Source organism: Ananas comosus, linkage group 9 (assembly GCF_001540865.1).
Source record: "Ananas comosus cultivar F153 linkage group 9, ASM154086v1, whole genome shotgun sequence".
NCBI lineage: Eukaryota > Viridiplantae > Streptophyta > Magnoliopsida > Poales > Bromeliaceae > Ananas > Ananas comosus.
This window is the reverse complement of record NC_033629.1, coordinates 8,587,786-8,600,824: the sequence shown is the minus strand read 5'-3', so window position 1 is coordinate 8,600,824 and position 13,039 is coordinate 8,587,786. Positions and strand designations below refer to the sequence as shown.

The 13,039-nt window shown below is 37.9% G+C and overlaps 2 protein-coding genes across 2 annotated transcripts; one reads left to right on the top strand and one right to left on the bottom strand.

Annotated features, from left to right (window-relative positions):
• LOC109715653 lies at positions 3,626-11,853 on the top strand. Its single transcript, XM_020240768.1, has 3 exons — positions 3,626-3,868; positions 7,461-7,800; positions 11,591-11,853. Exons 1-3 carry the CDS (start codon positions 3,665-3,667, stop codon positions 11,710-11,712), a joined length of 666 nt encoding a protein of 221 aa, XP_020096357.1. The 5' UTR covers positions 3,626-3,664; the 3' UTR covers positions 11,713-11,853.
• Positions 8,472-10,969, bottom strand: LOC109715652 (expansin-like B1). Its single transcript, XM_020240767.1, has 5 exons — positions 10,808-10,969; positions 9,934-10,040; positions 9,652-9,833; positions 9,381-9,513; positions 8,472-8,837 (listed from the first exon to the last, which is right to left on the bottom strand). The coding sequence occupies exons 1-5, from the start codon at positions 10,953-10,955 to the stop codon at positions 8,619-8,621; spliced, it is 789 nt and encodes a 262-aa protein (XP_020096356.1). The 5' UTR covers positions 10,956-10,969; the 3' UTR covers positions 8,472-8,618.

Here is a 13,039-nt window from a genome sequence, read left to right as displayed (position 1 = left end):
TCGCTATCCATACCATGCCCTCTGTAGACATATAAACGCATCACTAGCTACAAATCAGCCACAACTGACCCAATCTCAAGGGACAGCCAACTGGCCAGTCCAGCCTGTGCCCAACTATATTGCACACCACCCACGGGGTAGCCGGTCCAAGAAAACTACCCCAAATAGGACTACTGTGACATCAACGCAAGAAAGCCTCACTCCGGAGATGCACTCTTGGACGCGACCTAACCGAGTATGCAAGCGTGTCTCTGTCGAGCTTAATAAGACTCACATAGGCTATAGTCAATATAAATGTGTCAAACTGGTCTAACAACCAAGGCTCACGTGCTCTCGGCACAATTTGAGACAAGATGTAAGAATTTGGGCCTACTGTCAGCCCCGACGGTACCGATAGTACAAAACAACCTAACTCTCTTGTAAAACAAGCTAGGCCCCTTAGCACGAGCGTAATTTCAACCTACACTAGCCTAAGAATCCATGACGCACTAACAGCAGTGATACAAAAAAAAATTAGCTCTTGAGGCTAAATTTGTTAACTTTTCAAAAAGTGACAAGTATAGATTTAATAAGTTTTTTTCTAAGTCAAATCCCAGTTTAGCAGATAATAATCATCATAAATTAACTAAGTATGCTCCAAAACTTAGATTTCATCTAAATCATGCAAATCTACAGTTTGAACTATTAAATAGGATAATTATATACAAAACTATATATGCTGGGGTTTCAAATACTTAGGAAGAATTCCGAAGGCTTCGGACGACATTAACCCACCTTAAACGCTAGTTCAACAACGGCTAGAAGTCGATAGGAGATCCCTGCACAAAACCAGCCTCAACCAAAAATCAAACCAGGTTGCTGCCAGATCTGGATCCTCCTGGGGCTACTTCTGGGCACCTAGAACTTGAGCCCAGAACAGCAAGCTGGCAGCTTCAGCCTACAGGGGTTCAACATGGAAATGAACCCAATTTTCAAGTCCAAATGTAGTGAAACTTCACCCAACTCACCTCTAGATGCTTAGGAACATTTTCCCAACTTCCTCGCTAAAATTGAGCTCAATTCGAATACAAAAGGCCCTCAAACCAGATTCGGACCTAACTTCTGGATGCCCAGATCAACCTGCATCCAGAAGTTCAGCACTTAAGCAATCTACTTGTTCTAGTTCAATCTGAGAATTCTAATTTATAAAACCAGTGGAGTTGGGTCACAAACCTCCCAAATGAAGTGGGGAATCAATCCAAATCCATCCATAAGCTTTCTATCAAAATCTGAATTCAAAAATCCAAGATTTTTGCATCAAACCTCAAAAATCAGCATAAAAGCACTAATATTCAGAAATCTGAGCTAAACTCACCATCTAAGCTGCAATTCAGGCAAGAAACAGGTTCAAAACCAGTAGAGGATGATGGAAAACTAAACCCAACATAAAAAATCCAACTCCCAAGGCATTGAGATCCATAAACACCAAGAAAACGTCAATTTTAGCTCAAGAACACCAAAATCTCAGGAAAAATAGCAATTCGAGCTTACATACCTACTTAAATTGCTGTTGGAAAGGTTCAACACACTCCCCCATGAGTCCACGATTCTCCAAATCAAGTTTCACAGAATTTGGATGCTCCTACACCGCACACGAGCCAAATCTCTTAAGGTCGCTGCTGGTATCCTGCTGAATTTTCAAGTCCTCAATGACAAAAGTGGAAATTTGAAGGATTGGAAGGGCTAAAATGCAAAATTGCAGGCTTCCGGTGAAGAAGAGGTGAAAAGAGCTCTCAGGGTACGTTCCTCCATTTTTATAAAGGTGTAGGTTAGGTAAGATGAGCCCCAAGAACAAACATTGCTAATCTATACTGCAGCAGAAAATCCAAGATTTGGGCGCCCAGAACCCAAAACCGGGCGCCCAGAACTTCCAGCCTGCACAAATATCACCTCGGTTGCTCTGTCCAACGGTCTGCTACACCTCTATCCGGTTCCGGCGGATCTCACCTACCACACCCACGTGTCAAAAAGATCGATATTCACGAAGTGAACTTTCGGGCCCAAATAGCGTCCGAAATGACTTCAGCATTTAATACAAAACAACACTCAGGATATGGGCACCCTAAGCTATTTCTGGGCACCCTAAACTGCCAGAACTTCAGTTTTGGCTTATTTGAGTGCGCCGAGTCCATTTTCATATCCATTTCGTGCTAAAATGACTCCAACTCGTCCCGACACTCTACAGATATGTTGACTAATCATTGATACTGTAGCCATTCCGTCAGCTAAACCCCGGGGACACTACAAACGTTGCACGCTCCGCACGCACTCACACGCGTATGTGGGCTGACGTTGCTCGCTCCGCTCGCACTCACTCCCGCTCAGACTCACTCCGCTCGGACTCACTCCGCACGCGCCGGCTCCTCGGAGCATTTTCTATCTCCTCTAATTAGCGAGGTGCAATTAATGGGATTGAACGATGGGGTGATTCCAACGTTACAATCTTTTCTCCTCTATATATTTACATACTTTGCATAATGTTCATCTGGTGATATGAACATTGCAGAGAGAGCTTTAAATTTTATTTAGATTTCAATTTTATTTTTATTTTGTTTGATCTCTTTATCATCGGGTGTTGAAAGAGTCTCCGTCAACCTCTTTCGCGTTCGTGTTCGTAGGAGGAGGAATTCCGATCGTATCTTGGGGTGGTGTTTTTGGTTAATCTTGCACAAAGGACAGGAATACATGTTAGGGCAGTGCTACGCACGCTTCCGGATCAATTAAATTATATATTTGGATTTTAGCGTCTATCTGTAAGTTGGTTTTATCTTTATCTTAAAATTAGTTAGATTTGAATCACAATCAAATTTTCAGTGTGGCATTTCTCCAACAATTTCTACCTAGTGCTACTTGGCGCTTCCTATTATTGCTCGATGCTGCTCGACTCTTCCTACTATCACTCGGTGCCGCTTGGTTCTTTCTATTGATCCTTGGTACAGCTCTGCTTTTCTTGTTGTCGCCCGATACAGCTTGTATTTCCTGCTAATGGATGGTGCTACTCAACTTTTCTTGTTGTCGCCCAGTGCTACTTGGCTCTTCTTGTTGCCATCCGGTGCCGTTCAGCTCATTCTGTTGATGCCTAGTGCCGCTCGGCTCTTCTTGTTGTCGCCGTTCGACTCCTCCTGATGATGCCTGGTATTGCTCAGCTCTTCTTATTATCATCTGGTGCTACTCAGCTCTTCTTACTGTCGCCTAGTCCCGTTCGATACATCCTGTTGCCTCCTAGTGCTGCTTGGTATTTGAAATTATTTAATTTTATTTACAGTTTTGGAGAAAATTAGTGAATCAAATACGTACTAGAAGTGAAGAATTATATTTGATGTACCTAACTTTTGAAGATGTTTCGTATCTTTATATTTAAGATGTAATTATATTTAATATGTAATATTTAAGGTACTTTTCTAATATAAGGTGCGTGTCAAAATTTTAAAATAATTTATATATTGAAATAAAAAATTAATAGTTGCAGCGTGGGTAACTTTATATGTTATGCGGTCCAAGCAGGTCCACTCTTACTTGATCCGACCCGGTCCGGTTTGCGATTGGCTCAAATTTCTTTTCTTCTCCCTCGCCTCCATCCTGTTCCTCCTCTCCACACTATCGTCCTCCACCTCCTCCTCCTCCCATGGCGTTTCTCACTTCCTCCGCTTTCCCTTCTTCCTCTCCCGCTCTCTATTCCTCTTCTCCTTCCCCTTCCCCTCTCAAATCTCCTTACAATAGTCCATTAGGAGCGCGCCCCTCGTCCCTCTCCTTCGCTTCCTCAATACCGCTCATCAAGCTCTCGACCCCGCCGCGCCTCCCCAACCCGCCCACTCCCCTCGATCGAAAGGTTTGTGACCTCAGAACCATAATTTGCGGTGATTCATAGTGGGGCTTCAATCGATTTCTCCTTTTCCTGGCGGTAGGGTTCAGTGTTTATTCTGCGTACCCATTCTGGATTATGGAATGACTCGCACTTTTCAGAAGTACCCACAAATTTTTACGCTTCAGTTCGTTTTGGAATCCCTTGGAAGCGGTATTTGGCAGTTGAAATGGCTTAGTATAACTTGTATTACTTGTTAGTATGAACTGTTTTCTCACTTTATGCTGTTTATATGTGTATTTGGTGGTGGATTAGGGACATTACGACAAATTTTTTTTTAAACCTTTTTGGCTATGTCCACGAGATTAACATGAGGTCATCTCTTAATTCGATGGATATCATTTGTTTTCTTGTAGAACTTGATGAATCTTCAGAACTTTGGAAATACGACTTTTATTTTCTGTGGATAGCGCTATACAAACTGACAAGTGAAGTTTGCTTGGGTCATTTGCTTGACCTGTTATGTAGTTTCATTTACTTTATGGAACTTCAATTTGTTTAAATCAAGGCTGTGAACTACAATTTTAGTTTCAATTGGATCATTAAGTCAAACTCCGTCTAATTTCCCTAACAAAGAGATAATGTGATAGCTACTTGACTAGGGTTGGCAAATGAGCGAGCTAGCTCGTGTTCGGCTCGCGTTTGGCTCGGTATTTGGCTTGCTCGAGCTGGACTCAAAATTAAAATGAGCTGAGCTTAAGTATTACTGGGCTCGCTTGAATTAGGCTCGAAAAGCTCGAATATATATATATATATATATATATATATATAGTTGGACTGGGCTACTATTAGTAGCAAAATCCTATTGTTGCTACCAGTTTTTTAGCCTTTGGATCAACTCTTTTCATTATTTCTAACCATTGGATTAAATACTATAACCCAGTGGGGACCACTCAACCCTAGGGGGACCACTCAACTCTAACAGACTAATATCATTCTGACCCTACAATTTTTCATCCAAGGGTTAAAAACTTGATAGTAAATAGAGCGTTTTACTATTAATAGTATTCCAGCCTAATTCTATATATATATATATATATATATATATATATGTGTGTACATTTGTATATATATTAAAAATATTTATTAATTTATATATAATTATATATAATATTTTAATTATATATAATAATAATATATATTATGTATTTTAATTATATGTATATAGAGTTTAGGTCATTGGGTATATTTGCTGGCCGACAAAACCAAATCAGCAAAACCCTACTCTAATTACTCTCTCTCTCTCTCTCTTTCTCTCTCTCTCTCTCTCTCTCTCTCTCTCTCGCAGAGCCGCCTCCCCTAAAATTTTTTTAACATTATAATACCGTATTTTATGCATTTATTTTGTATGTTGAATTATGACTTCTTTTGGTATCAAGTTTTAGATAATATTTTATAAAAATTAAACTATAAATTGCATGATGTTAAGAATTTCAAGCGACTCGTTTAGGGCTCGAGCTCGCTCGAATCGAAATTAAGCTTTCTTGAGCTCGGCTCGAATTAATTTCAAGCCAAGCTTGAGCCTAAATTTAGGCTCGAAATTAATTTCAAGCCAAGCTTGAGCTGAGATAAACTTGTTTCCACCTCTATACTTGACTTGCCAAGAGATAATGCGGTGATGACTAGTTAGTTTATTCAGCTGGTACATCATCTCAACACTTATATTATTCATTTATTTCATTATCTTGAAGGGTTGATTTGACAGCTGAATAATTTGTGGTCTCGTCATGTCAAAGAGAAGAATTACTTGCCGTGCCATGTCTAAAGGAACGATGTGGGAGCTAAATCAGGAAAATCTAAAGTGAACCTTATAATGTAGTTGCATTTGTCACCAAAATGAAAATACACTGTAAGGTTCAGTAAGTAATGGTGTGATTTACCTAGTATGTTAAAGTGAACGTAGTACAAAGATAAGAAACTTAAAGAAATATTAGGTGCAAACTTTTGGCCACTGGATTCTTAGACATAAATCACACTTCTTGTACTGGCATCTATTTCATTCTTTACAATGCAGGAGAAAGTCCCAAGTTAATTTGCGGATTTAACTATATAGTGCCAGCAAGAGCGTCCTTTCTAAATGCTATGCTTGAGATTACAAGCTTTTGCTATGCTCATAACCGTTCTGTATTGCAGCAAAAACCTTTGATAAAACTTGCAAAGTCATGAGAACTAATAAGGAAGATTTTTGTTGTAGAATACTCATCAGTATCGGACCATTGAGTTATGTGATGGAACAAGAATTTTTAGAGTACCATTGTATTTGAGTTGCTTTTGATGACCTTATATGTTTGAAAAATGTCAAGATGATAGTATTGAGAACGTCATCCAAAAGGAGGGGAAAGAAGAAAAGATTGCAAGTATCGGCATCATAACACATGAAGTGATGTAAACTTAGCATTCTAGATACCTACACTGACAAGATAGCTTAGTTGCATTGGAATGACCGACTATTTTAAGCATTATGTGAAGCAATGGTAATCCTTTCCCTTCATTTAGAGCTTATCAATTGCCTTGAAAGCATGATTTCAGCTATTGCTTGGGTAGTACAGATCTGTTATCATGTTCATTTGCAGGATGCAGGATTATAGACCAGGTTGTTGTCTATAATCTAATTACCGAACATGAAAGCTAATCTTCAACTTTGGCGTTTATGATATAGAATTACTTGTTCTAAAGAAAGAAGCTTTATGTATATTATTATGTAAAAAAGTAAAAAAAATGTGATTTATGTATTTAGATGTACGCACTAATGGTTTTGGTGAGTCTGAATGCTCAGTTAGTTTAAACACAAAGTATGCTTACCAGTTTCTCACTTTACATTGCCTACAAAGATTCCAAGTTTGAGTAGCCTCTGATTGATTGGCTTCACAAATTGATATCGCTAGTTTCTAAGTTACAAATGATACAGTGTTTCTTAATTAGCATTTTCTGAAGGTTCAAAACTTGCCGTTGGATTTGCATTAGTCAACTCACTCTTTAGCTGTCTTGAATTGCCTGATTCTTTGGAGAATAGGTGAAATTTGCATATTTCAGCACATTATCTAATGATGTAATCCCCTCATCATACCCCTTCTGTGTTCCTGCAATAGACAGTTATGAGAACAATAAATCTCTCCCCTCTAAGTGATGTTCCCCGAACATTTTTGCTGCAATGGTCTAACTGTCTAAAATATTGCTTCATGAAGTAATAACCAGGGCAACTATCTGTATATGAAGAATGTTGAAATTTTTTGTTTCATTTGAACCGGAAAGTTTTACAGCATATAAACATTAACCGCGTAGATTGAGAAGCACTAGTCATAAAATTCATTCTCTTCATACAAATAAATAGGTCAAAACATATCTCTGATTCTCAGGTCATCAAAGATTTTTAGACTTGTAGGTTACTTGCCTAACATAACCTTTTATGGCGTCTACTGCAAGTCTGCAACAAGCCCCTAGTTCATGAGTTTTACTTTTGCAAAGAAAAATCCAAAATTTTATATTATGCTTAGACCATATTATTGTTTTCTAAAACAAACGATGATATTATACTGACATCGAAACTAATTAATTGCAGGCCTTTATAGTTCAAGCTGCTTGGACCCGCAGATCTCGTGGCGAATTAGCAAAGAGACCTAACCGAAAATCATGGAAACAAAGAACTGATATGTACATGAGGCCTTTCTTGCTAAATGTTTTCTTCTCCAAGAGATTTATTCATGCAAAAGTTGTCCACAGAGGAACAAGCAAAGTAATCTCTGTTGCTAGTACTAATGCAAAGGATCTAAGAAACACTTTGCCATCCCTCATAGATAATGATGCTTGTAGAACCATTGGACAACTAATTGCTGAAAGATCAAAGGAAGCAGATGTTTTTGCAATGTCATTTGAACCCAAGAAAAATGAGCGGATTGAAGGTAAGCTTGGGATTGTTCTTGATACAATAAAAGAGAATGGTATTATTTTTGTGTAGCTTGTCTTAATTTAATGGGGTCTTTACATATGTAACCATGCAAAAACATCTATTTGCATATATGTTCCCCCGTAAAAAACTGAATATTTATATATGCCCCTCGAAAGTATACTTTTGAACAAAATATACCCCAGTTATTAAGCTAGGGAATCATCTGATTTATGGGGTAAAGTTTGTATATTGAAATAAGTTTCTTAGGGGGTATTACTTTTGCTTGTTGTAAGGGTACTAGACTACTAGTTAATGTAGGAAGGTATTTGGAAGGATAGATGAAGTTTTAGATTTTACAGGATTATGTATGTAATAGATGGTTTTGCTGGGTGACATATGTACTTATTTCTAATTTAGTTGAAGCATATTAATTGTTAATACTCTCGCTAAGGCAGCATAGCGTGTGTTTACATGACTGTACTAACTTTTGTATATCTAATTTTCAGTATTATTTTAACTTTTAAATGAATTTTGCTATTTTGCTACCGATTTTCTTTACAACTGTTCTTGATGACTTTGGATATTGAATATGTTAGGGTGAAGAACCCACACTTTGGAATCTCTCTGTTCATAGATGAAAGAGACAAATGATGGTGCAAAAACCAAACAGAAGAATATTACATATAAATATGAATGGGCTGAACTTTATTAGTCTATAAATAGGATTACAACTTTAATTTGCCAGATATTTTGGCTTATTATTTAGAAGAATGAAAGATGGAGATAAGGACCAATGGAAGGAATAAGACAGCAAAAAATAATTAGTGTTATTTAGCTGTTGCTGACTTGTACGCCTGAATCATAGATAGCTCCGGCTGTCCAATTTTGTGGTATGGTGTTTGTAGGGACCACCCATGTCTCATCATCATCATCATCATCATCATTCCCACTTAGTAGCATCCTTACGGATAGAGGCCCAGTCGGAGGAGATACGACCGCCCACACTGCTCCGTGGCTCCTGTCCAGGAGCTTGCATGTTAAGTTCACAGTCTGCATCAATTCATATATCAACAGTTGGTGAGTCCTTCATGAATAGTATATGGCATCACAGTATCACACATAAGAATGCAAAGAATAGGCTTTTAAACATACACACGTTTATGCACACATAGGGATGAGATGATTGCATTGCTATACCTATGGATGCGATTTAATAGGTTTTCATATCGTGTAGTTGGATTGTAGTTTCTCATCATGTGAATGGTTGTATGTGCAACAGAACGCACATACGCACAACTTTTGTGTCTCATATATATACCACTATATACCACTTAATGTTCAAATTGTTATGAAATTCCTGACTCCAAGTTAGTGAGGCGGTCTATTCATCAGGGAGTAGTTGATTTTTATAGTAAATCTAAAAAAACATTTTTCTTAAAGAGGTGCATTTCCCTAGGTATGAAGATATATGTCTAAGAAATTAAGCTCCAACGGCCATATAGGAAATTTCATGTTGTCCAGGAATATGTGTGTTAATAGATGATTATTAAGGTGTATTGATATAAATATCATAAGAAAGAATGGTAAACATACCTCACATAGCTGCACAGCTGTGATGTCCTTGTCTCCCTGTTGATACCATATCTGGAAGGCCAAATAATAGGGGAAGTTGCTGCTGTTATCAATCTTGATGGTGATGTTCTTTTGTGGGTAGCTGCAGGGAACCCTGATAGAGTCACATAATTAGATCTTGTTAAATTTTCACATAATTAGACCATAACCGTAAAGAATCACGGTAACAAAAGACGGTACCATACATAGCAAATTAGTGTAATGTTAAATTAGACCGTGAAAGTATACTAACCTCCGGTACTCAATGCCAACGGCACCTAGGGCAAGAAGTGAAGCACCAGCATCGGGTGTCTGACCCATTTTAGCAAATGCATGCTGACTAAGTATGAAGTCAGTGTTGTCGCTAGAACCCGAATCTGTGATCACAATTGTCACACCGTCGGTCGAGCATAAGTCGCTATTGGTGCATCGCACCTGGTGAATGAACCATTGAAATTTTTTTCAAAAATTTAACATTTGTTACAGAAGATATAGTAAATGTGGATAGAGTTGTGCTCTTAAGATTGTACATCACCTGATAGCACGCACCACAACCCACACCATTTCTGTAGAGATTGGAGGCGGCAGAGACATCCCCACCATTAAGTGTTGCTCCGTATGCGCCGTATTCACATGCACCAGCTGAAGTTTCATCGAAGTAGAACAGCATTGAGAGATCAGAGGAAGTTGTATAGAAGGGCATTCTTTACAAGTATTTTTGAAGTTAAGTTTGCTCATTCATTGTTCTCTACCAACTTAGGCTTTTAGAGAAATAGTATTTCTTCAAGTCTTGAATTCAGATTCCATCAGATGAACCATCTATGATTTATTTCAGAGAATTTCCTCCTTTATTTATTTGGAGAATTTCCTTTATGTAAGTTATATTCCGTGTTTTGGTCCAGTCAATAGTTTCAAGCCTAAACATGAGAGTGGGTTTTGTAACATTTTGTGCATAGTTCTTAATCAGCTTGCACAAAAGCTTTGTTTCGCTGGGAGAGAACAGGGGATAACTCATTTGATCACCCTTTTTTTGCGAAAATGCAATAGCAAAAAGAATGCTTACAAATTAGACAGTTGTTACTGGTGAAACCAGATAATGCTAGTGTTACAACCTAGGAGCTACTGTTATAGACAACCTTGTAATTGGTATGTTTCTCACTTTATCAACTGTTATCTCTATCATGATTATGATAAATTACTATAGTTAATTAATCGAGAACAACATAAAATTGACGTTGTTCTTGCTTAGCTCTACAAAGCCTACCCCTCTAAGTGAATACGTTCTGAAAATTTTCATGTTAGCATATAATAATTAGCCATAAATATGTATAGTCAAATCTATATGTTCTATATTCATAGGTTGAGAATCTTTTCTATTGCATGCATACATATGGATTGTGTGTACTCACTCTCTGTACCCTCTTGATCAGAGTTGGGATAGTATGCTGCTCGCGACTGCACGAAGCAGTCGCTACATGAATCTGCCATGGCCATAGGTAGGAATAGAAGTGCAGGAAGGAGGAGAACAAGAAGAAGATATTGAAGTGGGAGAGCCATTGAAACAATACGACGGAGATATATTAAAGAAAGTAAAAGGAGAGAGAGAGAAGTTGGTTTTGAGTCTGAGGCTTAATGTTGGAGCTAGTTCTGTTATTTATAGTGAGATCATGAGGAGAGTCTCTCTTTAGTTTGGTGATATTTTAGGTTTTAACATTCCCTTTTAGGAGGCATGGAATGAGGCGAATGCCGTAGTTGACATTCTTACGATGGCTTGGGTTTACTCTGCTCATGCACTTTTGAGACTTCAACTATCTTTAATTTGGTAAGTGAAATCTCGGTTGTCTACTTCCTTCATATACATTAATATAATAGTATCGCTTTTTGTTATCAGTATGCCTCCATTCATATTATTTCCAGTTAGAGAAATAAAGATGCCTGAGATCCTCAGAGTGAGATGACCCACGGTGATCGCGATCCTTGTCGGTCGTAAAGTCTTAAGAAGAGTGTGTTCTTGAAAGTGATGGTTTTTTCGATTCCATTTTTACCTTATCCCTGCCAACCTAGCGCATGCATGTCCCTGAATGTTTTTCTTTTTCTAACACTTTTCATATCGTCATCTCATTTTTTCATGTTTACTTTTCAGTTATCCGATTCTCGAATAACATGTTGTTTCTCTTCTGTGCTTTTCTTAGTTCAACATGCAGCTTTGAAAATTCCACAAAATCGGCGCAAGCCAACGCCAATTATCGGCTCCCGTGTACGTTTGGTGTCACCAATTTGTGTTAACATCCCTATAACTTTATTTTCATATTGATGCCTGTTGCACATATATTTTTATCTGTTGTTCTTTTAAAACCTTTAAGATGTTAGGATATCATCTCGAGAGGTAGTAGATATCATAATGTTTAAGCCTTTCCTTGATAGTTAATTGTCCATCAAGCCTATCATTCTACTCTTTCTGAGATGAGAGTATTATATTCTTTTTCTATTAATCTATTTTGATTTAAGGCCTTGTATGCACCAACATGGATATCAGAGACTAATCTGTAGGCCAAATTGAAGATACTTTGGTCTCATATCCTGATTGGTAGGTAAAAAAGGTGATTAGAAAGGTGAGTGCTTTAGTGCCAACAACTAGTTGAAAATTCTAAATGCTCTATGCACATCCACTCCTTGACATGGTCCAATGTTAGGCAGATGCATTCATGATCATCCATGTAGAAATTCCACCATTTGTATCCTAAAGGAAGGTACAGAGGAAACACTCAATTGCCTCCTTTCTCACTCATTTATTGGAGAATAAAAAGAGTACTAATTAAGTACTACTTAAAAGGTCCTTGAAAAATTTTAACCTTCTTTGGTCCATGTTAAGATTAACTTTTATATATATATATATATATATATATATATATTACAAAATATTTCCTATGTATCCTTCTAAGTTGTAAAGTTTTCTATTTACACTTCGTTTCGAAATATACCCCCGAAAGTTTCTTCGTTCTTATACACTTTTTTTGATGGTTTATTGGGAAGGATTTGAGTTTTTAGAAGGACATAATCGAGTATAAAATGGTATATTGGAAAGAATTTGGATTTTTTTTTTTTTTTTTTATAGTTTATCAGAAAAGCTGGGAATTTGTAGAGGTTCTACAAAAGGCAACTGCCCTTAGGTAATATATTCACGTGCAGCTCGGCTTTGTCTGGTTTTAATATGAACCAAATCTTGAGTGCGAAGTTTGGACGACTGGGTCAAATCAGTTGGGTAGGGCACCCACTTTGTTTCCACGGCCTATGGAAGAGGAAGGGCATGCATTAGATAGGGGACCATGGTGGCCTTTTTACATCATCATTACATGGTTAAGTATTCCTAAAGAGTTCATTTCCAGCTTGTAAGGCATAGAAAATTACAAGCAGATTATGAATAGTGGGAGCATGACACCCCCCTCTATAGCTACATGTAGGTTATGAATAGTGAGAGCATAAAACCTCCCCTATTGCTGCTGGCTACTTAGGAGCCATTGCTTTTCTCTCTTTGCGGATAGAAATTATGAGTGCCATTTGCCTTGTAACTGTTTGCTCCATAACTTTGAGATATTCCACCTGGCATAGGAATGCAAACGGGTTGGCGGACCTCCCGTCCC